Genomic DNA, 26,818 nt, shown 5'->3' on the forward strand with positions numbered 1-26,818 from the left:
CTCCAAAAATAAAACCGGTAATGTATGCTAAAAACTCTACCGGCGTGCTGCTCTTACATCGATTCAACTAAACATAGTAAGTATAGTATTCATAATCCTCACATAGATGAACTGACGAGAGTATAAAAGATACTTTCTCATTGTCATTTATTGCTTTAAAAATGAGGCTTTTTTTGTTTATTTGTGTAGGTACTTACAACGCAACGCTTATTCCTTCTATTTTATATAACAAAAATTCTAAAAGGTTGCTAATATTGATCTCAGTTCGTTTGGATAACGGATAAAAATTTTAAAAGAATTGTATTCGTATAGACTGAAAAAACATTGAAATTATTAACACACCTAACATTCTTATTTTTATGTGATAAATTGCGTAGGAGGGCAGAAGGCTCTATATTTTCTTTTTTGTACAAACAAAAATAATCTAAATGTTTCCGTTTTTTTATAAAACATTGGAGGAAATGATGTCAGTATTATACTTCGAATTCTTAGTGTGTCAACGATACAGTGATTTTCTGTGATTTTAGAACTAGAATATATATTATTATTTTAAAAACACTTTTCTTTGACTTTAAGATATGCATTTTTTTATATAGTTTCTCTTTATTTTGTGTAGATGATATTTGGTGATAAATAAAACAGGTTTTTATTGTGTTTTTTTAGTCTCAATTATTTTTAAATTTAGCAAATGTGCCTAAATCAATGTAACATCTTTCGGCCGTTCGGCATATAAGTAGATATCTTAAGCTGTGCCAAAACAACCATATTGTTTCGAGATCATTTTAAAATTAAAAATTCAAGTGACCAAAGATGTCAGAACTCCCGAAATATTGATTCCTAGTTGAATTATTAATGTAATGCTTTTAAATTGTCAACATTTAGGAAATTGTTGTTTTAACGTATCTTATAAGCTAGTTAGTAACTACTACTATAAACTTATAATGGTCTGTGAATATGTTTAATATACAATATGTACATTGATTTGTATTTGATTAATTTTTTCCGAATCCGTACGTTATTTAAAATCAGGTTTTTGTACTAATGAAACAATTTTTTTATTACCTACATATTTTTAACATTTTGGCGCCCTTTTCCTTTTTTTTTCATGTATCGCCTAGAGCGAGATATGAGGGGAAGCACTTTTTTTAATTGAAAAAATACTATCAATTTAATGAACTGCAAATATTATACAAACACAACAACCTTTATATGTATGTTTAGTAAATAATGGTGCCGTATTATTTCAAAAAAATATAAAATAACTAGCTAATAACTATTACTTACTAATGACTGGATCCATGCGCAGTTTTTATTAGATAATTAAATCCATAAAAAAATTGTAAGTAAGTACCTAGTTCTGTAAATTGTAATTGGATTTTTCGAATTGTGCTTTCTTAGTAAAACTGGGTTAATCTTTATCCGGGCATCATTATAATATAACTAGTTAAGTATATTAAACTTTGCGATCCTTTATATACGCTTAGTTATGTTCATCAACACTATTAGATAATATACTTCCTGCAATGTAATCGATGTATATGTAGTAATAAAACTATTGGAATAGCATGTAAATGTATTATTATAAAGGTACTCTTAGGTTATGAAAAGACGCTTGTGTTCGTAAATCGTAATATAGAATACATTTTTGACTGAAGGTGTATAGTCTCTTTTGCATTGAACAGTTAAATTTTAATAGTAAATCTTAAATAATGTGATCATTTTATTTTTGTAATTACTTAATACCTATTAAAGTTTGATTTTTCCTGGAAAAAAATCCATGTTACCTACCTAACTCATGTCAAAATCGATTAAAAGAAATAATTCATGATAGGTATTCAAATCACAATAACCATTGAAAAAATATTCAAACTATTAGAAATGTAGACTGAAATCTAGAGAAATATCGTCCAAATATCTCTTTGTATTTTCGTATAATAAACTATTTTAGAAACATTTTATGTTTTTATTTTATGCCCTGACTGATCCTAGTATCCTATATAAAATATAGAAATCCTTAATAATATTATAAATGTGAAAGTGTGTTTGTTTGTCTTTCTTCCACGTCGCAACTCAGCGTACACAGTGGGACCTTGTACATATCAATATTCGTTTAATTGATCACCAATCACGCGCGACACTAGGGCGGTTAGCCGGCCTAGGCGTTAATATCTACGCAATTGGAATATTTTGCAATAAATATGTAGGTTCAGTATGCTAAGGCCGTAAAAGAAACAAAATTGGAACTAATCACTAGGTTTTATGCACGTTTGAATCTTTTTATATACAGGGTGTTTTGCGTTTAGAAATTTATTAGTATTTTTAACGTAATCAGCATAATATGCAAAACCGTAGTTCTATTGAGCAATGTACACCGACCGCGACGCGGACGGCGGCACAGCCGTTATAGTTAGGTAAAGTTCGATTCAAACCTAATGGCGGTTCGGAAGTTATGTGTCTCTGTAATAAGTATATTATAGTCTATACTCTATAGTTAGGTGCAGGTGCGGGTGTTGGTGTACACAGGTCCCTTATCGTCCCGCTAATACCTAAAATTGTTTTCTGCGCATCGGATCGTACGATGTTCCGAGCCGCCATTAAGTTTGAATCGTACTATACCCACTTTTATAACAAAATGTATTCGCATAGGTCGAAGACTTATACATATCCGTCTTTAAAAGGAGAAGGTTACTAAAGGTTACGAATACTTGAAGCGCGAGAAAATTTGTAATTATCGTATCATGCTAAAATGTGTAAAAAATATTATGCTGTCGCTGGCATTCCTTGGTATTATTACATATATGGGGCAATTTTGCTCGTAACGGCCGCGGCAATGCAAGGTAGTTTTTCAGATTGTTTTTCATACAAGTAAGTACATACTTATGATATAACTCGGTGAAATCTAATATTATAATATTATAGTATAGATTTATCGATATTATTCCAAAATTATGATATCTATACTAATATTATAAAGCTGAAGACTTTGTTTGTTTGAACGCGATAATCTAAAGATCAAGGGTCCGATTTAAAAAGTACATAACCCATTTATCGAGGAAGGCTATAGGCTATAATTTATATCGTAACCAACAGGGGGGGAGCCACGCGGGTGAAACCGTGAAGCGCAGCGAGTAAAACTATAATTAATAGCCTTGAAAGTAAATTCTATTGTTTTTCAAAATAAATAAAACAATCATACTTTTAGTAATTTTATTAATTAAAGTTAGTTTACAAGCTAAAATAGCATTAAACAAAATACTTCTTCAAGCTAAGAATACGAATTATGTATTATCTGTTAAAATAAAATGTGACCAATATGTATTAACTTAAATAATTCAAATGCATTGATGAAAAGGGGTAATTTAGTGAATTATGATTCGTCGTCGCTTCCTGCGGGTGCTTTTGGTTTTGGTCCTCCGGCCCTCTTAGCCATGATAATTTGGTCAACTTTAAGGATGGTGGTCGCTGCACCAACTGCGTATTTAAGGCCCCAGTACTTCAATACATATAGATCGAGAACACCCTTCTCAGTTGCGTCACACACTCCATTGCTTTCTGTGTCGATGTCGAAGCCGACATTCTTTTGGTTATCCTGCAAGATATACATATGTTTGTAAATTAATTGAGATATTATAAACAACTGCAATTTGAGTGATTCAGATAATTTTCAACATATTAAAAAAAATGTTTACTCAGATCTACTCAGTCTTGAATGATGAAATAATCATGATTATGAGTGTTTCACTTAGACACATTTACAGCATATAAGTAAGTAAGAGATTATATTGGAAGACAGGGCAGTTTAGAAATTATTATTTATATGAACTCAATTTATTATCTATATACTTATAATAAATCTGTAGAGAGGCCAATTCTGTACATGAAATATATTTAAAAAAAACTATGAAGGGGTGATAAGGGATCGCTACTGATGCCAAAAATGCAATCAGTAAAATTTTTGTCTGTCTGTCTGTCTGTCTGTATATTCGTTATAGAAACAAAAACTACCCGACGGATTTTAACTAAATTTGGCACAATTATTCTTCATACTCCTGGGCAGGTTATAGTAAAAGAATCATGTAAATCGGTGTAGAAACACCAAAGTTATACATGAAATACGTTATAAGTCATCGCGCGTGAATACAGAATCATGCCATAAGGATTATTTTTGTGTATCAGTTGCCGCGTTCGACGCGCTGCGCAGCGGGAGCTATAAAAATTAAAAAGGCGGCGGGTCTGCACCCGTTTCGCGTTGTCACGGCATCACGTGTGAATGGCTGAACCGATTTCGATTATTCTTTTCTATTATATTCCTTGAAGTACGAGGATGGTTCTTATGTAGAGAAAACGTAAATATGTACCACGGGCGAAGCCGGGGCGGACCGCTAGTATGTAAATAAATATGGATTAAATATGATGGTAATCCATACTATATCCATACTAATATTATAAATGCGAAAGTAACTCTGTCTGTCTGTTTATTACTCAATCACGCCTTAACTACTGAACCAATTTGCATGAAATTTGGTATAGAGATATTTTGATACCCGAGAAAGGACATAAGATAGGTTTTATCCCGAAGATCCTATGGGAATGGGTTTTTCTCTGAAAACGTGGACGAAGCCGCGGGCGGAAAGCTAGTAAATAATAAATATTCCTCAATATTTCTTACCCTGTGTGCCTTGTAGATATTATTGACAACGTCAGTAGCGTTCGCTCCCGAGTTATCAGCGAGAGCCCTGGGCACACTCTCGAGGGCTACCGCAAACTTCCGCACTGCGTATTGTTCGAGACCGGGCAAAGTGTCTGCGTATTGGAGGAGTCTTTGTGCCAGTTCTATTTCTGTAGCACCGGCGCCGGGTAGGAATCTGAAATTTAACATTTATTAAATTCTTTTTTTTTAAATAAATAAATAAATAATATAAGTACGACATTATTACACAAATCGACCTAGTCCCACAATAAGCTCAATTAAGGCTTGTGTTGTGGGTACTAGGCGACGATAAATATAATATTTAATAAATACATATATAGATAATAACACCCAGACCCAAGAACAAATAATTGTGTTCATAACACAAATATTTGCCCTGACCGGGGATCGAACCCGGGACCGTCGGCTCAGTAGGCAGTTACTTTACCACTGCGCCAACCGCGTCGTCGTCGTTATTAGTATATTATAAAATTATTACTGTAATATAAACAGTTCAAATAGCTAACTCCTACTTTTATATTACATATTTTCATGTGGACAACACAGTAATAATATGAATCACTACATAGTATAAAACAAAGTCGCATTTTCTGTCCCTATTTCCCTATGGCCCTTTGTATGCTTAAATCTTTAAAACTACGCAACGGATTTTGATGCGGTTTTTTTTAATAGATAGAGTGATTCAATAGGAAGGTTTTAGTATATAATTTATTATGTTTTAGACAAAGCGGGCGAAGCCGCGGGCGGAAAGCTAGTAGGTAATAAAGAAAGTTAGGATCCTCTCCATTCAAATTAGAAAAATATAATCATAAAAAAATATATAGGAACTATTTTTAAGCTGTTCATGCATAGCTTCTAACGCGGGCCTTGAGCGCGGGGACCGAATCCAGAAATTCCGTAACGAAAAACCTCACGCTCCCCACGGGGACGGTCGCGGAGGTGTGGCTTGAAGGCATAGCATGCAATAGCTTTACCGCGGCAGTCCCCGAGTGCCACACGTCTTTTTATTGTAACTTCAATAAAAAATGATATGATACCAATCATAATTTACAGAATAAAGTTATCTAATTTAATTTATTCTATTCACCTGCCATCCCGAGCAATGCCCTTGAATGTGTTGACACCATCGTCAATTGCTCTTTCGATATCATCCATATAATTATCTGTGGAGCCTCTGATAACAACCGTCGCAATGCGAGACTCGGAACTTTCCATAGAGAACACGACCACTCTAGTGTCACCAACTTCGTCCACTCTAACTTCGTCACAGTAGCCGAGTTCTTCAGCTGTAGGGGTTGTGAGACGGGGGAGTACCTGGAAATTAGTGAATTTATAGTTTTTATGGTCAATTTTATTCACGAACTAGCTGTTGCCCGCAGCTTCGCTTGCGTGGAAAAGATAAATTTTCATGGTATAAGTTTTCATCCCCTATTTTACTCCTTTAGGGGATGAATTTTCTAAAATCCTTTCTTAGGGGACGCCTACGTTATGACATCTACCTGCATGCCAAATTTCAGCCCGATACATCCAGTGGTTTGGGCTGTGCGTTGATAGATCACTATATCAGTCACCTTTGAGTTTTATATATCTATACTAATATTATAAAGAGGAAAGGTTTGTAATTATGTATGTGTGTATGTATGTATTTCACGCATAAACTACTCTACCGATTTTGATGAAATTTGGCACAGACAATCTTTAGACCCTAGGTAAGATCATAGGCTACATTTTATTGCGAAATATGTACCACGGGCGAAGCCGAGGCGCACCCCTAGTTTTAAATATGACACAATCACAAGTTCTAAATTCTAAACTATCTAATATAATACAAAAGAAGGTACTGATTTTAGACTCAAAGAGAATAACAAATTATTGCTAAAAATTAATTAGGATCATTCTGAATACCATATGTTATACTTACTGTGGCATTAACAGTCCTGGCAAGGCGACGTAAATCAAACTTTGAGTTCAGACGGACAGCCATTACTCCGTATTTGTTCAGGAAATGCAACGCCATGTCACCAAACTTAGCGCCAGCCACAATAACCTTGACTCCAGTATCCGCAATATCTTTAATCTGTTTCTCAAGAAGAGATTCCTCGCCTTTACTAAAGTTAAGGAGTTCATCGGCCGATTTGATGAGAACTGTTCCCTTGGTCTCAGTTTGTGTAATGTCCACTGGACAGGAGTATACAGCTACTTTGGCTTTGGTAGCGTTGCTGATTTCTCCTTCCACCTCACGTTTGAACACCATACCAGATAGTACTTCTGATTGGAGGAGACCAGCTCCAAGGATCTATAAATTATATTATATAAATGAATAAAGACATGTCGAGATACCTTAAAGAAATAAAAAAAGAGGAGGGTTGCACTCCGGGAGTGCCGGCAGAAGTGAAAACTTGATTATTTCACGTTCAGCATGTTTGATATCCATCCGTCTTACGCTTTTTCGATCAGGTCACGTGTCCTGACGCGAGTTTAAGATTTTATACCCAACGCCACTAAAGAAGTTTTCACTTCAAAAAAACAGTGTATTTATACAAAATTACCTTGCAAATCCTAACATTGTCAACATTGAATGTTGTTTTTTCTGGTAGGATTGCAATACAAGCCTTAGCTACTAAATTAGCTATAAAATCTTCATTGCCATACTGCTTGGCCATTATAGAGGGCTTGATGCCTTTGACAACCTCATCATAGTTCTTGCAATCTTTGATTTCATGGTTCACAAGTTCAGGCAGTATTTCTAGACATTTGTCGAGAGCTTTTTCATAACCTTCGGCTATTTCACTTGTGGTGACTCCCAAACGCAATAATTCTTCAGCTTGCTCCAATAACGCACCAGATATAACAATAACAAAGTTTGTGCCGTCACCAACTTCTGAGTCTTGCATTTGACTTGCTAAAACCATTAATTTAGCTGCCGGGTGTTCAACATCTAACTCCCGAATGATTGTGCCTGCATCACTTGTGACAAACTGCTTTTCAATGTGGTTGATGATCATCTTGTTCATACCATTGGGACCATAAGCAGACCGCACACTTTGTGCAAATTGTTTGCATGCATTTATATTGCGGTATACTGCTTCCTCTAAACCAGAGAACATCTGAAAAGTACGAAATATACATATATGAAAATTGTCAAACTAATTAACGCAAACTACATCAGACACAAAAGAAAACGACAAGTAAATTACGCGGTAAGTTACCCGGGGATGCATCTAAATGCATTTAGATATTTATTAGTCATTTATGAGTTAAATAAACAACACCGAAGTCGTCGTGGTTAGAAGTTGATTTATTAAAAAGTATCGAAAAATGATACTTTTAAACAAGTTATTCATGTGCATTTTAACGGTCTGAATGAGAAAAAGCTATTTGATTTAGATTTCTTATTCAATTTCAACAAAGAATTAACAAAATGTAGTCATATGGTCTGCCGCACATGACAGAAGTACATGGATTTTGGTTATAATTGAGAAACTTACCCGAGCACCTTCCTTCAACATTTGGGGTACACCCGGAGCTTTAGGAATATGTAAAGCCATTTTTTCTTTTATTTTTAGTTTCTTTTACAATATAAATTAGTTTAAATAATGAGTAAATAAAATACTCTGAACCAAACCGCACGAACTATACCATAGACATCCGAATGTAACTGAAACTGACAGAGTATAGACAACATCACAACAACCATAGATAATCGACGAAGAGCTCATCATACGTTTGCTTATGGGCGTATTCAGAAAGAAAGCTTGAAACTTATAAGCGCTTATAAGCGCTTTTAAGTTTCAAGCTTTCTTTCTGAATACGCCCTATGCCGGCTTTTGCTTTACTTTAAGCACGTATCTACACTTAAAAAATTAATGTTACTAAATGGTGTGTATCTGTGTTCTATTCTAGATATAATGGTACGCCCTAACGCTTGTTGTATGTTATTATTCTACATATCCACAGCGTACCTATGTTAAAGGCCTGACAGACGTACGAGTAAGTACGCGAACTTGTGGCTCGACGACCTTTTTCGCTCGTGTATCACCCCAAGTACGCGTACTTAAAAACCGTCGAGTAAGTTCGTTGACGATCCAACATGTTTGAAATTTTACTCGTAGCTCGCCTTCGCTCGCACGTCTGTCACCGCCGCGAGCCGCGAGCCTAGCCTGTCTAGCTATAATAGGTGTTACTAAGTGCAAAAGTTCAATTAATTTCGTCTTCTTCTTTTAGTTTTATGAAAATAATTTAATATAATTACATAATATGAATGAATATAATATAATTGAATATTGGCGAAGGTATCTTTGAATCACGCCAAGGAAGTTTCACTCCTGACGCGTGGGCTCGGCGCACACGCTCTTTTTTGTAAAGTACCCTCAAAATATAATACATAGTAAAAACGAAAATATCCTTCAATTTTTGAACATTTATTTAGTTAGAATGCTATTTACTTAAAAATAAGTGCTGGTTATTAAATTAAAAATGTCTATATTTAATTCCTGAATAACATAAAATTCCCTCTGTTGATGACATAGAGACATTCGATATCGGTGACACGCGAGAGGCTACTGACCAAGCTCTACGTGTGTCACCGACGTCGAGCCGAGTAAGTACGCGAACTTTAAAACCGCGATTTTAAAGCTTGTACGTCTGTCACCCCTATTAGACCACATAGACATAATCTTTTGTTGGTCAATGCTAAACTTTAAATTATTTTATAAATTATTTGTATATTATAATTGCCATACAGAAAAAAAAAACAAATTCAATCGAATGACAATTGACAATCAATTTAGCCAAAATTGACAGAGGCGTTTTTTGTGTAGGTACCTACTTTGGTTCTTGGTTGCGAATTTTGTTAAATTTAACCAAAACCTAAATCAATTGAATTTACTCTAGTATTTTCAATCATTGCACTAACAATAGTAAATATTTAAAATGTCCTCATACAAGGTAACCTGTTTTACTTTCAAATATCTTCCTACGGTTATTGTTTACTCGATGTTTTTAATAATTTATAGCTATTTTCAAAATAAAATAACATCAGTAGGTTATTCATTCTTAAATATATTATTTATTTATTGCTTTTTAGCCTATTGATTCAAAAAGGGAAGAATTTCGTCGATATTTAGAACGAGCTGGTGTTATGGATGCATTGACCAAAGTTCTAGTTAGTCTCTACGAAGAACCTGATAAACCTGAGGATGCTTTAGAATACGTCCGTAAGCATCTAGGTACAGAGGGAGGAGATGATGAGTTAGAGGCTGCACGAGCTAGGATTGCAGAATTAGAAGCAGAAAATGCCTTGCTCAAAGGAGAAGCAGCTCCAACAGAAGGATAGATTAATTAGAAAATAATTATGTTAAAAAGATGATCTCAATTCACTGATCTCAAGAAATTTGTTGATCTTACAAATTATAATAAGTTACTTAATGTAAGAGTTATATTTCTGTTGTACGTGCAGAAAGCACAATTTTGTTTGTTTAAAAGCATTTATGTTTATTAATATAAGTTAGAAAAATTATGCTTTTGTTTTCATTTTAACCCTCCATAGAATATATGTATAGTAAGTGTGTGAAAATTTAAAAAAAATGAAAATCAAAATGATTTGACAAAAATGTAGGTACATATATAATTGTGTTTTTTGGGGAAAAAATATTATACCTATAGCTAGAAGCTTAGATGCTAGAAGTATATTAGTAATTTCTGTGAAAAATATTCATGTATATTATGTACATAAATGTATTTAACATTCTCATGTAAGATAATTTATATGGAGAATCAATTATCCCTTTTAGTTTTTTAAATGTAGCAAAATTATGAAAAGAAGCAAAATTAAACTGACTATTGGGAAATTGCAATTGAATTACAATTTAATTTAGGAAATAATATTTTACTTATTTTTGTATGTCATTTGTAACAATGTATGCAAAACACCATTTACAACTTATAATTTTGGCATAATCAGACATTTAATAAAAAGCCTGTAGAATTTATAGAGTGATAAAGATGTCCGCAATATATACATTCAAAATAACACACACAAGTAATCTTCACTGATTTATTATTCAGTAAACATTGGATTGGAACCATAAATTATTTCTACACTGTATCTTTAATCTTGTCTATGATTTAAGCTGAGGCGCTGATGAGTTCTGTGTATTTCTTCACTTTACTGGCAACACTCATGTCCACATACTTGTCACCGATGGACACAATCATTCCTCCCATCAAAGAGGGGTCTACAGAAGCTGTGAGGTGCAGAGACTCATTTCCCTTGAGGAATTTCTGGAAAAAGAAAAATATTTAAAAATTGTAATTGTTAATTATTTGTGTTCAATTAATTTTAGATAGGCAAACGAGGTATTAAAAAGACACTATAAAATGATAAAGTAGATTTTTAAATATAATCTATAAGAAATATGAAGGTATATTCAATTTTATTAATTTTCTCCATAACTACCCACATTAGCAATTTTTCATGCTAGAAATTAAACATAGAACATATAAAAGGGTTTGTAGCAATTTCTTTAAATCTCTATATTTTCAACACTACAAAGAAATATTGTTTAGAGCAGTTACACAATGTAAAACTTATAAATTGAAACTCCTTTCTAAAATGGTACATAGTTCCAAATAAAATTACAATTCAAGATGACTTCTAAAACATTGTTAAAAATATGTTATTGAGTTTAACCCATTGAGCCCCAAACGGCCAGATCCAACCGCGACACAATAGATTTTCTATTGTATCTGTGATTCCGGGGCCTGATGGATTAAATATTGTTTAGACTTAGATTCTTACCTTAAGAGCAGCTTCCAGGTTCTGTTTCTGAGTGGCATCCAGAGGCTTGGCAGTTATAACAGTGCAGGTAACCTCACCACGGTGGGCGGCCATGATTACTTTGAAAGCATTGATGATGTTTTCCAGCTTGTTAAGACGTCCGTTATCAGCCAATAAACCCAAAAGGTTGCTGGTTGTAGCACACATGTTTGTCTGTTGATATTTAAGTAAATTGAAAACTGCTTATAAATATTCCGTTTTGCAGATACAGCATTTTTTATAATACATATTTGAAATCTGGAAGCTTTTGCAGTCAAGTTCTTGGCTTATTGTCAAGTGAAATATCAAAATATTGATATTTCAATTTGATTAGAAAATATCTTGTTAGGATTGTTTAATTACTGGCCAATTCTTAACATACTAAGTATGTATAAAATATAATACATATACAAATTACACAAGAAAAGAAACACCATACACATACAGTTTTTAAAATTATTTGTTCAGATATAGGTACTTATTCACACTAGAACAGTAGAAACTTATTTAAATTTTGTTAATTTATTTTAAACAAAATGTTAAATAAGACTGAATGTAAAATATTTCCACTGTTACTATGAAATACTGTACTACACTACACTGTACATATGAAATCCAATTATCTGTTAATTGTCCGACAACATAGAAGCTTCATTATATAAAAAACATAAGAATAATCATGGAAATATTGTTTAACATACCTTTGTGGCAACATGTTTCAATGCATCAGCCTTAATACTTCTCTTCAGAACAGGGTTCAAAATGAATTCCTTGAGTATAGGGTCAGATTTCATTGATTTTTGGAAGTAAGACAACTCTTTTTCGACTGCATCCAAAGCTTTGGTCTTAGAGGCTGCTGAATATAAAGCTGCGGCGTATCTGCCTTCTAAGCCAAAGATTTGAATAGGAGCTTTGACCATCTGAGATGCAGCCGAGGACGTGCTGAGGGATCGCACCTGATAAGATTACGTAATGTGTTACTAATAAATAAATTTTGAACAAAAACATATTATCTAAGCATTAAAATGTTTACCAGCATATTAGCCTTCATCACGGACATGCTGATATTTGTATTGTACGAACAAACTAGAAAATTATATCACCCTCAATAGGTTCGGCTCCAGCAATACCATGCCAATTTGCCAAAGCCAAATGTCAAATTTATGTCGAATATGACAGAAATGTAAAAATTGTTTCTGGTTAAAAAAATATTATCTAATACTTAACTGTTACAATTTTAATAATAAAAGCAAGAAATTAAATAACTTGATGCAATTTAATTATATTTTTTTTTTAGTTTTAAAAGGTATAATTGAATGAAGCTACAATATAAAATTTAATGATATTTCTGTGGATATTTTACACTTTGATCTTAAGCGTCTTATTCACGGTCCATCCCCGACGAACGTCGGCTCAAGGCCGCGGTGCTGGATGTATCCTACTGACGATCGTGCGCGCATCAAGCATGGCTAGGGTTGCCAACTTTTATTTGAAGAAATAGAGTATATCTGATTTTAAAGGAGGTAAATAAAGAGTAAATAAATATTTTTAAAAATGTATTTTTTTGTACTTTTTGCAGTAACTAAGAATTTTTTATTATTTTTAAATGAATTATATGAATACAAACATTCCAAATCTAAATTTATATATTTCAAGAGCTCATTTTTAATAAATTTTTAATGAAGCTCGGTTTCTCTCTTCCCGCCACTTCACATTCATGACAGAAAAGACTCTTTCAGTAAATGCTGAAGTGGCGGGAACAGAGAGTATATAGCTAATCATTTTTTTTAAACAAACAAATTCGTCAAGATATTTTTTTTTAATAAATTGCCATTTTTCTGCAGTGGACTTTTGCATAAAATCTGTGTTATTCAACAATTGGAGTTCTTTTAAAATAATAACTTCTGAATATAAACTGTCCATGTGTACAAGGTTGATCCAAAAGTAATTTTAATTGGGATTTCCTGTGTACATAAAAATATAAAATAACCGTTTCTTGCTTGCTCATGTACTCACTAAGTTATCACAAAAAAATCATATCAATAGGCCACGTTTCCAAGTATTTACATTAATTTCTGTTGGCAACACTAATCTGCTGTACGTCCCCGCTATTCACTGTCCATCTGCACGACGTTCGCGGTGGTGGGGGTGCTCGCTGGATGAAAAGTTGGTCGTGCACATCCAGCAAGATAATAATAATTATTATTGACGTACGTCAACGCTATTCACTGTCGTTTTGCGTCGTGCATCGTGTATGACCTTGGCGCGGCGGGACGTACGTCAAGATGGACCGTGAATAAGACGCTTTAGCCAATAGGCCGAGAAGCGATGTTCTGTGGATATTTCTTTTCTTTATTTTTGCTGTCAATTCGACAGATGACATTAATGACATACCCGCCGTACCTGCAGCATCTCAACTAAAATTTAATATAGCCACGCTATATATTTTAATAGGCTAAGGGTTATAGTTTAATGTGTAGCTTTTCAAATACTACATATAATTGTAGCGTTTCTTTGTTACATAAAATTTTCCTATAATACTAAGAAAATTTAAGGAAAATGGCTTCGAGTGAAGGCCGTGCACAGTCAAACTTGCATCAGCAAGATTTGTCTAAATTGGTGCGTACTTACTAATTTATTAACTCAAAATAGCAATATGTTGCATTATTTTCCTCTAAATAATAACTTTAGATTAACATCTATGTGTCATATGTAAAACAAGATATTGCATCAGTTTTGAAAGTTTTCGTTAACGTGTGCTGTTTTTAGGATGTCACAAAGCTATCGGCTTTGTCGCCAGAAGTTATATCGAGACAAGCAACTATCAATATTGGAACTATTGGACATGTAGCTCATGGAAAATCAACTGTAGTGAAAGCTATTTCAGGAGTACAAACTGTCAGATTTAAAAATGAACTGGAAAGAAATATTACTATTAAACTGGGTGAGTATTTTAGTTACTAATTATTTAAAAATATGATATTTTTAAAGGTTGTCATGCAATTAAAAAACACAGAATGTTTTCTTATATGCACCCACTTTAAATTATTATTTCTTATACATATTTGTTGTGTTATATATATTTATTATGACAAACATTTTTATTGTATTAAGATGATGGAACCAATATAATCAAACTTTAAAAACAAACATGTATTATAAATTTAAGTTTACCAAAGTAAATGTATCAGAAAGTACCTACATAAAAATTCTTACTTAATTCAAGTTCTTTGCAATATACCATGTGAATGAATAATTGCCTATCTTATATTTCCTTCTACTTAAATTTATATAAACAATGAAATATGAATAAATGATGTTAATCAAAACACATGGTATGTTGCAGAGCGCCTGTCTGACTCAGTTATAAGAATGTTTCGTGCAAGAGCTGATGAAAGGGATGAACATATGTTTCATGAAAGGATAAGAAGAGCAAATAAAAGAATTTTACCTCCTGAGCCAGATCTTACCCCTGAAAAGCCTCCATCTAAAAAGCGTAAGAAAGAGATACAAGATCCAGAAGAATTCATCATAGAAAGCATCCTAGACTTTAAATTTCTGAATGGACTGGAATATTTCTACATTAAATGGAAAGGATGGCCAGATAGTGCAAATACATGGGAACCCATAGAGAATCTTGATAATTGCCCTGAGATTTTGAGAAAGTTTTTATTAGAAAAAGAGGAATTGTATTGTGAACAATTTGAAAAATTGGAAAATGAATTGTCATTTGACAATTTGCTTTCAGAAGAAAATCTCATCACAAGAATAGATGAATTTGAATATTTCTCCCATTTTGAATTGAAGGAAAAACTTATATTGAAGTATCTCATTATGATCACCTTGACCATATCGGAAGAAAGTCATGTAACAGATTTAGTTCAGGAGACAAGAGATACTTTACAATTATACACAATGACAAGGAAGAGATGTCGCCAGCTTATGGCACTAAAGCAATGGGAGGAATATCTCAATCAAGTAGATAAATGCAAGAAATTATGTGTGGAAAATGAAGTTGATCTGGCTGGCCCTCCTGAAAATTTTACTTATATCAATGAATCAATTCCTGGTGCAGGTGTTGTAATACCTAATGATCCTCCTATTGGTTGTGAGTGTACAGCATGTAACTGTCGCTCAAATACATGTTGTGGAATGCAAGCTGGTTTCTTTGCATACACACATAATAAGAGACTACGAGTAGCATCTGGAACCCCAGTCTATGAATGTAACAAAGCATGTAAATGTTCCACGGACTGCAATAATCGAGTTGTACAAAGAGGCAGGACTTTTAAGCTTACAATATTTAGAACTGCCAATGGTTGTGGCTGGGGTGTCAGAACGGAACAAAAAATCAGACAGGGCCAATTTCTCTGCCAATATATTGGTGAAGTGATAACATTTGAAGAAGCTGAAAAAAGAGGGAGAGAATATGACGCAAATGGGTTGACATATCTGTTTGATTTAGACTTCAATTCCGTGGAAAATCCATATGTTGTTGATGCATGCAACCTAGGAAATGTGTCACATTTTATAAATCACTCATGTGATCCAAATTTAGGTGTGTGGGCTGTATGGGCAGATTGCCTTGATCCAAACCTTCCAATGTTAGCTCTATTCGCGACACGAGATATCGAAGCTGGCGAAGAAATTTGTTTTGATTACTTACAAAAGTCGTCTGAAAGTGAAGAAGATATCACTAATACTCCTCAAAAACTCGAAAATGGTAATGTTGATGTAGAACAGAGTGTTCCGAGTCCGTCAGAAGCAAATACCGCTGATTCAGCAGTATCTCCTATCAAATCAAGATTTGAAATTCAGCAGCAGAATAGAGCAATGTTACGAAACTTAACCGAGTGCAAATGTGGTGCAACTAAATGTAGAAAATATTTGTTTTAATTCTATGAAACTAGAATATTAGTGATAAAATGCATGAAATTGGATTATGGTTGAGTTCTAAATGAAATAGTTTTAAAGGTTTTGATTGCTGTTATACAGTATTAATTGAATATGTTTACATTCTAAACTTTATAATAAGTATATATACATAAATCCTTATGTTAATTCTTCTGAATGTTATTGTTTTGGAAATTTTCATTTTTATTGTTTGACCATGAATTCATCTTTCAATCTTTCCCATGAATTGTTTTTCAACTTTAGTTTAAAACATACAATAACTGAATAAATGTGAATGAATAACTCAAACAACGTTTCAAAAATCACAGAATCTCATAAATCCTAAACATACTTATCAAGTTATGATAAGTTTAAACAAGTTACATATTTTGTATCTCAAGTGACCAAAATGTTGTACATAAAAATATTGTACAATTTACATGATTATATGACTATACAGTAAACCACAATTGTAATAGGTAAACTAACAATATATGTAATATTATATATTCTACATAAATACATATAATATAAATTATATTAATAAATTCAAATTCATATCATTTATTGCATACCAATACATTTATACATACATATTAGCAATCTTATACAGATATTGCAATACAATAGGTTATATTATATATATAAAGTTAAGTTTTCTGGCCTTTTTAAATTCAATACTAATCCATACTAATATTATAAATGCGAAAGTAACTCTGTCTGTCTGTCTGTTACTCAATCACGCCTAAACTACTGAACCAATTTGCATGAATTTTGGTATGGAGATATTTTTATACCCAAGAAAGGACATAGGCTACCTTTTATTGCAAAATATGTACCACGGGCGAAGCCGGGGCGGACTACTAGTACATAATAATTATAAAGATTTGCAGTTTGCACCTACGCGCACTTAATAAATTATATTAATATTCTGAATAGTTGTTAGATTTATCTCTAAATTCATAGTTTGTTATGTAATTGTGTGCTTTAAAAATTATAAGCATTTATTTAGTTCTTAATTTGAATAGGAACAAATTTAGAATGTAATAAAAATGAATAAATTTATATTTTAAGAGCTTGTATAGTGCCTTAGAAAATTAGTTGTAGGTATAAGTTATTTTTAAATGTATGTTTAGTATGATGACCTTTACATTTACAACAGTAAAGTACATAATTTTGGAAATATTTTTTGAAATAAATGCGCTATTTTAAATTATTTTTTATTGACCCTTTACACACAACTAGAACAAGAAGTAATCAATGATGTATACTGAACACAATCACAAGAAAAGAAAAAAAAATCCATGTTAATTGTAATTAGATGACAGAATCTTTTATATTTCCAACAAGATGTTCTATTCCCATTAGGAATAGTTATCAAAGTCTGAAATAATCAAATCGAAATGTAATAGTGACAAAACTGAACAAGTCTACATTATTTGTTTATTTAGATAACTTTTTTATACACTTCAAATGTATCTAGTCCTCTCGAAAATAACCCTATTCTTCACAAAGTGTTTTACAGTCCAGAAGCTTTAGCTAGATATAATTTGTTTCAAAGACTGCACTTCCTAAATTTATCTCAAAAGACGTTCGAACGAAGCACATCATTACGCATCAACATTTGCAGGTTACGCGAACGCGAAGATCTACAAATGCGACAACCCCAAGTGTCCCAGACCGACGAGTTTCATATCGGGCAGTTCGTCGAAGGACGACAACTTCCCGTGCTTACGGCCCGCTTGTACCGGCCGCTTTCAGTTGGTTAGACACGTGAGCTTTGTGGACTGCCCGGGGCACGACATTCTCATGGCCACCATGTTGAACGGAGCCGCTGTTATGGACGCCGCGCTGTTGTTGATCGCTGGTAAGTTGGGTCTTTATTGGAATTTTATTAGTTTACATTGTGTTGCATTATAGGGAAAGTTCATCAAATTCAGGTTTCGGCAAAATCGGAGTAATCCTTTTAAGATTTAATTTCTTCCGCTTTTACCTTCTTTTCTAGAAAAAAAAGAAGGCTATCATGTATCCTACAATTTTTTTTCTTTTTTTCAGCTCATGTCTTTTCTTATTTTATAATAAAATTAAACCTATACCAAAAGCTATAGACATCGTCTTCGATGCTCTTGCTGCAGAGAATTGACTATCAGATGTCAATGTACCTAAAATAGCGAAATTTCCCAGGTAACGAATCCTGCCCACAACCCCAAACGAGTGAGCACTTGGCCGCCATCGAGATCATGAAGTTGAAGCACATCCTCATCCTGCAGAACAAGATCGACCTGGTCAAGGAAGGTCAGGCGAAGGAACAGCACGAACAGATCGTTAAGTTCGTCCAGGGAACTGTCGCTGATGGAGCACCAATCATACCCATTTCTGCGCAACTGAAGTATAATATTGAGGTATTGTCTATATTATGTTATCGACTAAATATTACACCTCCTCCTTCACTGTCACTGCAATCCGTTTCTGGAACAACCTACCTGAGAGAATTCGTTGTGCTCAAACAATAAACTCTTTCAAGAAAATGCTGAAAGATTATTTCCTTTCCCTCTAATTGTAGTATTTATGTAATTATCGTATTGCTGTTTGTATCTGTAAGTATGTGTATGATATTTGTATATGTATGTATGTATGTGATTATTATATTCTATACGTAATATTTATGTATATGTGTTACTATATATTTTATTATTCAAATATTTATAACTCATGTTAATTATTGGCTCACACTACCGAAGTTATTATATTTTTATCCTCTACCCGACGGTTGCCTGGAAGAAATGGCTTATAGCCATAAGGCCGCCCACTGTATGCCGATTGTATCTTTTATTTTGTGTCGTCTTAATCTTGTATTTCCTATACAGTGAAGAATAAATAAATAATTATTATTTTAAACTGATGTTTGTTCCTTTATTCACATGCTTTTAACAGTGACCACATTGCAAAATCTTTAAAACTATTGCCATTTATAAAAAAAAGACGGGTTGCACTCCGGGAGTGCCGGCAGAAGTGAAAACTTGATTATTAACGTTGAGCATGTTTGATATCCATCCGTCTTACGCTTTTTCGATCAGGTCACGTGTCCTGACGCGAGTTTAAGATTTTATACCCATTACAGAAAAAGTGCTCAACGCCGCTAAAGAAGTTTTCACTTCAAAAATTGTACAAGATAACTATTGACTTGGCCCGACCTGATCCCACTTGACCGACATGATTTCGTATTCGCTTGCAGGTGCTGTGCGAGTACATAACGAAGAAGATCCCAGTACCGTTACGCGACTTCACGTCCCCGCCGCGCATGATCGTGATCCGCTCGTTCGACGTGAACAAGCCCGGCTGCGAGGTCGACGACCTGCGCGGGGGCGTGGCCGGCGGCTCCATACTGCAGGGCGTGCTCACCGTCGGCATGGAGATAGAGGTACACACACACACTCCATACTGCAGGGCGTGCTCACCGTCGGCATGGAGATAGAGGTACACACACACACTCCATACTGCAGGGCGTGCTCACCGTCGGCATGGAGATAGAGGTACACACACACACTCCATACTGCAGGGCGTGCTCACCGTCGGCATGGAGATAGAGGTACACACACACACTCCATACTGCAGGGCGTGCTCACCGTCGGCATGGAGATAGAGGTACACACACACACTCCATACTGCAGGGCGTGCTCACCGTCGGCATGGAGATAGAGGTACACACACACACTCCATACTGCAGGGCGTGCTCACCGTCGGCATGGAGATAGAGGTACACACACACACTCCATACTGCAGGGCGTGCTCACCGTCGGCATGGAGATAGAGGTACACACACACACTCCATACTGCAGGGCGTGCTCACCGTCGGCATGGAGATAGAGGTACACACACACACTCCATACTGCAGGGCGTGCTCACCGTCGGCATGGAGATAGAGGTACACACACACACTCCATACTGCAGGGCGTGCTCACCGTCGGCATGGAGATAGAGGTACACACACACACTCCATACTGCAGGGCGTGCTCACCGTCGGCATGGAGATAGAGGTACACACACACACTCCATACTGCAGGGCGTGCTCACCGTCGGCATGGAGATAGAGGTACACACACACACTCCATACTGCAGGGCGTGCTCACCGTCGGCATGGAGATAGAGGTACACACACACACTCCATACTGCAGGGCGTGCTCACCGTCGGCATGGAGATAGAGGTACACACACACACTCCATACTGCAGGGCGTGCTCACCGTCGGCATGGAGATAGAGGTACACACACACACTCCATACTGCAGGGCGTGCTCACCGTCGGCATGGAGATAGAGGTACACACACACACTCCATACTGCAGGGCGTGCTCACCGTCGGCATGGAGATAGAGGTACACACACACACTCCATACTGCAGGGCGTGCTCACCGTCGGCATGGAGATAGAGGTACACACACACACTCCATACTGCAGGGCGTGCTCACCGTCGGCATGGAGATAGAGGTACACACACACACTCCATACTGCAGGGCGTGCTCACCGTCGGCATGGAGATAGAGGTACACACACACACTCCATACTGCAGGGCGTGCTCACCGTCGGCATGGAGATAGAGGTGGCACTCGCGTTTGCATCGCAATGAACCTACTATTCTGTGCGATCACTCGTTTAATACAAGATATTAATGTGTATTATATTTTTTTTCTCAATGTAATGCCCGGTTTACTTTATTCCAGTCCAGCGGTCCAGTCCAGTACTGGATTGCTTACTGAAAAATGTGAACCGGCACTGAAATCTAATAACTAGAATAATTTAGACGTTACAGATCCATTTCAGCACTGGACTGGTTTCTTGCTAGATCACTGGACTGGAATAATGTAAACCGGGCATAAAGATTAACATATTATGATATGAACGTTTTCAAATGTGACTTGCCAGAAGTAGCTTGTCTTTGGTCTAATCTAGCATGTATATCTCTGCAGGTCCGTCCCGGGCTGGTGAGCAAGGACTCAGAAGGGCGGCTCACGTGCCGGCCGATCTTCTCGCGCATCGTGTCGCTGTTCGCGGAGCAGAACGAGCTGCAGTTCGCGGCGCCGGGCGGGCTCATCGGTGTGGGCACGCGCATCGAGCCCACGCTCTGCCGCGCCGACCGGCTCGTGGGACAGGTGGGATACAATACATACGTGTACCGACCGATCTTCTCGCGCATCGTGTCGCTGTTCGCGGAGCAGAACGAGCTGCAGTTCGCGGCGCCGGGCGGGCTCATCGGTGTGGGCACGCGCATCGAGCCCACGCTCTGCCGCGCCGACCGGCTCGTGGGACAGGTGGGATACAATACATACGTGTACCGACCGATCTTCTCGCGCATCGTGTCGCTGTTCGCGGAGCAGAACGAGCTGCAGTTCGCGGCGCCGGGCGGGCTCATCGGTGTGGGCACGCGCATCGAGCCCACGCTCTGCCGCGCCGACCGGCTCGTGGGACAGGTGGGATACAATACATACGTGTACCGACCGATCTTCTCGCGCATCGTGTCGCTGTTCGCGGAGCAGAACGAGCTGCAGTTCGCGGCGCCGGGCGGGCTCATCGGTGTGGGCACGCGCATCGAGCCCACGCTCTGCCGCGCCGACCGGCTCGTGGGACAGGTGGGATACAATACATACGTGTACCGACCGATCTTCTCGCGCATCGTGTCGCTGTTCGCGGAGCAGAACGAGCTGCAGTTCGCGGCGCCGGGCGGGCTCATCGGTGTGGGCACGCGCATCGAGCCCACGCTCTGCCGCGCCGACCGGCTCGTGGGACAGGTGGGATACAATACATACGTGTACCGACCGATCTTCTCGCGCATCGTGTCGCTGTTCGCGGAGCAGAACGAGCTGCAGTTCGCGGCGCCGGGCGGGCTCATCGGTGTGGGCACGCGCATCGAGCCCACGCTCTGCCGCGCCGACCGGCTCGTGGGACAGGTGGGATACAATACATACGTGTACCGACCGATCTTCTCGCGCATCGTGTCGCTGTTCGCGGAGCAGAACGAGCTGCAGTTCGCGGCGCCGGGCGGGCTCATCGGTGTGGGCACGCGCATCGAGCCCACGCTCTGCCGCGCCGACCGGCTCGTGGGACAGGTGGGATACAATACATACGTGTACCGACCGATCTTCTCGCGCATCTAGATCGATAATAATATAACAATATAATCCATACTAATATTATAAATGCGAAAGTAACTCTGTCTGTCTGTCTGTTACTCAATCACGCCTAAACTACTGAACCAATTCTCATGAAATTTGGTATGGAGATATTTTGATACCCGATAAAGGACATAGGCTACTTTTTATCTCGGGAAAATGACACAATCCCGAAAATACCACGGGAACGGGACCTATGCGGGTTTTTCTTTGACTGCGCGGGTGCAGAAGCCGCGGGCTAGTATTAAATAACATCACAAAACCTTCAGCTAATGTTCATAGCTGAAGGTTTTGTTCTACAACTTTGCTGAATTCATAGAATAAAAATTTGGACTTTGTATGGAAATCGGTCAGCTGATTAGCGAAGTTTCCTTACAAAGTCCAATTTTTTTTTACGAATTCAGCAAAGTTGTTCAGTTTCATGAGTAGAAGCTCCTGTCTAAGTTCGTCAAACGTCTTACCTTTCACCCTGTATACATAGATTTTTGAATGTTAATAAGATTGTCTATATCAGGTGTTAGGAGCAGTGGGAGCTCTACCGGGAATCTTCGTGAAGCTCGAAGTATCGTACTATTTGCTCAAGCGACTGCTCGGAGTTCGTACCGAGGGGGATAAGAAGGCCGCTAAAGTACAGAAATTGACTAAGAACGAGGTGGGTTTTTATGCTATTTATTATTATATTATTTTAGATTGTTTAACGAATTTTAACTAGTTATAATATTATATCCAGAAAACATATAGCTTTATTTGTTGAAAAAGTAACTTGTACATAGATTAAACGGGAAAATTCTGGAAATTTTACAGTTTACATTTAGGCTTGAAAACTAAATAAGTAATGCCTGCTCAAAACAAATGATGTCATTTTTTTATAAATTGTTCAATGTTATACATAAAAAAATGGTTGCTTCTGTAAACAGTCATTTAAATCCTGTAATGGTATTTGATATGTGTGAATAAATAAATAAATAAATTTTGCCCCCTTTCTATAAATAACATTAGTTGGAACTAAAGCCTATTTACAACTCTACTATTTAAGCTGAATAAATGAAATACTCTTCATGCAGTAAAGAAACAATTGCACACGATATAGGTGCATTTATAATCAGTAATTACATGAATTTCTGCTTATACTGTTAACAGCAAAGCTATAATGAGCAAAATACATGTAAATATAATAAATAAATATTTCAGGACAATTTTCACACACGGCACAATCTGATCCCATACTAAGCTTTCGCTTGTGTTATGGAAACCAGATGGCTGATAAACATACATATATAATTTTTAAATAAATACTTATATAGATAATTAACACCCAGACACAGAGCAAATATCTAAAAATTATGATGATTTCATACATTACAGGCGCTCCTAGTAAACATCGGATCCCTCAGTACGGGCGGGCGCGTGTTAGCAACAAAGGCCGATTTGGCCAAAATTGCGCTTACTTCACCTGTTTGTACTGAAGTCGGGGAAAAGGTGGCCCTTTCGCGTAGGGTTGAGAACCACTGGAGGTATGTGACCATATATTATAACATCGATAGTGTAAAAATCAACTGATCACACTAATATTATAAATACGAAAATTTTTGAGGATCGATGGATGGATGTTTGTTACTCTTTCACGCAAATACTACTTAACCGATTTCAATGAAATTTGGTATGTAGGTAGCTGAAAACCCAGAATAACACTTAATTATTGAGAATAAGGCTACATTTTATCCCGGAAATCCCACAGGAACGGAAACTGCGTGTTTTTCTTTGAAAACGCGGGGGGAAATCTAGTATGTATATTATGTTTAAAAAACCCTCATCATATTATAATGTGAACATATAGAAAGAACTCTACTTATTTATTTTAATCTCTGACAGCCGTTTCATTACAAACATAAAAATCTCGACTTGTTTATAATATCAAACCATTCCCTCAAAACAGACATCGAAATGTGAACACAAACTCTCTCACTCTTCTATGTGGATATATACAGCTCGACTAATTTTTAAATAGTATGAGATTATAGCAAACTCGACAGTATCAAAGTACGTTAAAATGACCCTCCACCCCCCATCTCCTAATATCCCCGCAGCTGCACTAAACTCAACTCAAACTCAAACATTCATTTATTCAATTAGACTACTATTAAGTAGCACTTTCGAATCGTCATTACATAGGTATTTTTAACATTTACCATGTACCATACTAAAGCTTTGTATGAAATTTTGCAGATGGAAATTACGTAGATACTCAAGATAAATTGAAAAATATATTGCTGATATAAAAACAATCAATTCGAACGGGTTAATTAACAATTTGCCATTGAAGTTAGGTATGACAAAATCGGTATGAATGAATACTACACTGATTACCAAGTTGACCGCAAATGTAGTATTGAAAATGTAATGTGTTTTTAAAACAGTCCAACGTTCATAATGTTATATATATCTTTTGTCTACATATAATAAAATGTTTGTTTTCTTGTTTTCAGATTAATCGGTTGGGGACAGATCCAGGGAGGAGAAACTATCGAACCGCTAAAGAATTGAAAATATCGCTCTTAGCTTTTATATTGTATTTTAAATATTTAATAAAACATTATATATACACTTTCTGCTTTTTATTTATTTCACAAATTCGTAAAAGTTTGTTGAGATAATATGTTAACTAACTTATGTGATGTATCATGTAATGTCTAAAACAACCCTACCTACCATTCTACCTACACGTTCGAATCATGTAAATGCTCAGTGTAAATCGCTTTGCGCGTTTATAAGATAACTAAGATTTAATTTTGTGAAAAAATAATTGACTGTGCGCATCAATCGTAAAAATAATATAATCAGTGATGAATCTACTTCAGATAGGCTTTACAAATTACATAATTATTATTACAATAGGGACAAGCCGCGCCAAACAGAGACAGATATGCCTTAGAAATGGGCGTGACTCTCACTGTGTGTCTCACGTTAGGTCCTGTGCATGCGCACGCATTTCGTCAATTCAAGACAAATGCTCGCATCTTACGGTTCATTTACATCAAACGAGCGAATGATCATTCTAACCCCACCCCACTATGTCAAATTATTTTACTGTAAACAGTAGAGCATTCTTTCGTTGTTTTTTTGCGTTCGATATCATTATATGCAATGTTCTAATACTGAACGACACTGAATATATAGTTGAAGACTAAAGAATGCTCTTGCTCTATTTTCGTTTGATATGTAAATGTACCGTTACGTAAGATTAAGTACGTAGAAACTTTGTGGGGACGAACGTCGTGTCGTCTTGCCGCTCGTCATGTCACATATTGTGTAAAGTGCTTGTCCAGAAAGGGCGAATTCGTCGCTATTCGAAATTGACGTTTTTCCTAATTATTGATCATTACGTGACGTGGTATGTGGCGGTATCTGTAGAGTAAATAATAATCAAAGGTGTCTAGTATCTCACTAGCGCTAACGCGATAGTCACTGAAACATATTGATGCTAGATTTTACAATTTACACACTGAGCGCTTATGCGAGCTAAATTGCACTTTCTCGCTTAGAAGCAAGAATTAAAGAAAGTAGTACCTAACTAGGTTTCTCTTCATTTTATTAAAATTACATAGATATTTAAAGCGTTGACTACAATAATACGGATACGGAAATTTTTTGACCGTATGATAGAATCTTGGATAGAATAGTAAACTAGACACAAAATTGCCTATTATTAGTGACATATCACACTAGCGGATTGCGAGCGGTTTCAAAGCGGAGCGGGTGCGCAACGAATACGTTGCGGTTGCGCAGCGAATTCGTTGCGGACGCGTGGCAGATGCGCAACGTTTACGTCGCAGTCATGTACACTCATTAACAAAATGGAATCCGTGCTGGTTGTTACTTATAACTTGTGATAGTATAATAATTATGAGATCATTATTTTTTACGAGTTTCATAACATGTTAATGTTTAGGGTATTGTTTTATCTATTAAATCTTGGTCGAAATGCAATCAGATAACTTAATTGCTCATTAAGAAAGTTCATTAGTGAAATAAATGTTAAAGCTCCTTAACTAAAACAGGGCTATCTTATTATTAGATAAATAGCAGTGAATAGAAAATTTTATCAAGCAACCAGCAACTCACTATCACTTTGCTCATAATTAGGTTCACAAAATCTCTTTATAACATACGTTGCTATGGGAGAGATTATACTGGTCAGTCGTTACATACTTTTGGAATGTATGGTACATTCTA

At 36.3% G+C, this 26,818-nt stretch overlaps 4 protein-coding genes across 5 annotated transcripts; 2 read left to right on the plus strand and 2 right to left on the minus strand.

The window, feature by feature from the left end:
• Positions 1–3,193: 3,193 nt before the first annotated feature.
• CCT8 (chaperonin containing TCP1 subunit 8) lies at positions 3,194–8,352 on the minus strand. The gene is made up of 6 exons (XM_090109495.1): positions 8,200–8,352; positions 7,261–7,818; positions 6,633–7,007; positions 5,799–6,025; positions 4,670–4,865; positions 3,194–3,589 (listed from the first exon to the last, which is right to left on the minus strand). Exons 1-6 carry the CDS (start codon positions 8,257–8,259, stop codon positions 3,368–3,370), a joined length of 1,638 nt encoding a protein of 545 aa, XP_089965621.1. The 5' UTR covers positions 8,260–8,352; the 3' UTR covers positions 3,194–3,367.
• A 1,148-nt stretch (positions 8,353–9,500) lies between these two features.
• Positions 9,501–10,229, plus strand: LOC149903064 (c-Myc-binding protein). Its single transcript, XM_090109646.1, has 2 exons — positions 9,501–9,658; positions 9,798–10,229. Exons 1-2 carry the CDS (start codon positions 9,644–9,646, stop codon positions 10,044–10,046), a joined length of 264 nt encoding a protein of 87 aa, XP_089965772.1. The 5' UTR covers positions 9,501–9,643; the 3' UTR covers positions 10,047–10,229.
• Positions 10,230–10,752: 523 nt separating this feature from the next.
• ATPsynO (ATP synthase subunit O, mitochondrial) lies at positions 10,753–12,718 on the minus strand. The gene is made up of 4 exons (XM_090109620.1): positions 12,562–12,718; positions 12,230–12,484; positions 11,511–11,702; positions 10,753–10,993 (listed from the first exon to the last, which is right to left on the minus strand). The coding sequence occupies exons 1-4, from the start codon at positions 12,586–12,588 to the stop codon at positions 10,838–10,840; spliced, it is 630 nt and encodes a 209-aa protein (XP_089965746.1). The 5' UTR covers positions 12,589–12,718; the 3' UTR covers positions 10,753–10,837.
• Positions 12,719–13,911: 1,193 nt separating this feature from the next.
• LOC149903066 (eukaryotic translation initiation factor 2 subunit 3-like) lies at positions 13,912–25,190 on the plus strand. 2 transcript variants are annotated; one of them, XM_090109207.1, is made up of 9 exons: positions 13,912–14,147; positions 14,298–14,472; positions 18,052–18,288; positions 18,606–18,823; positions 19,657–19,842; positions 21,386–22,522; positions 23,100–23,237; positions 23,951–24,099; positions 25,072–25,190. In XM_090109207.1, exons 1-9 carry the CDS (start codon positions 14,088–14,090, stop codon positions 25,127–25,129), a joined length of 2,358 nt encoding a protein of 785 aa, XP_089965333.1. In that variant the 5' UTR covers positions 13,912–14,087; the 3' UTR covers positions 25,130–25,190. The 2 variants fall into 2 exon arrangements, with proteins under 2 accessions (XP_089965333.1, XP_089965334.1); XM_090109208.1 differs by lacking the exons at positions 18,052–18,288; positions 18,606–18,823; positions 19,657–19,842; ... (2 more) ...; positions 23,951–24,099; positions 25,072–25,190 and adding an exon at positions 14,875–17,637.
• Positions 25,191–26,818: the final 1,628 nt, after the last annotated feature.

The sequence above is a fragment of the Colias eurytheme genome, chromosome 14, assembly GCF_061535395.1.
Source record: "Colias eurytheme isolate Ceu_HAF_F1 chromosome 14, ilColEury1 Martin Lab GWU primary, whole genome shotgun sequence".
Taxonomy (NCBI): domain Eukaryota; kingdom Metazoa; phylum Arthropoda; class Insecta; order Lepidoptera; family Pieridae; genus Colias; species Colias eurytheme.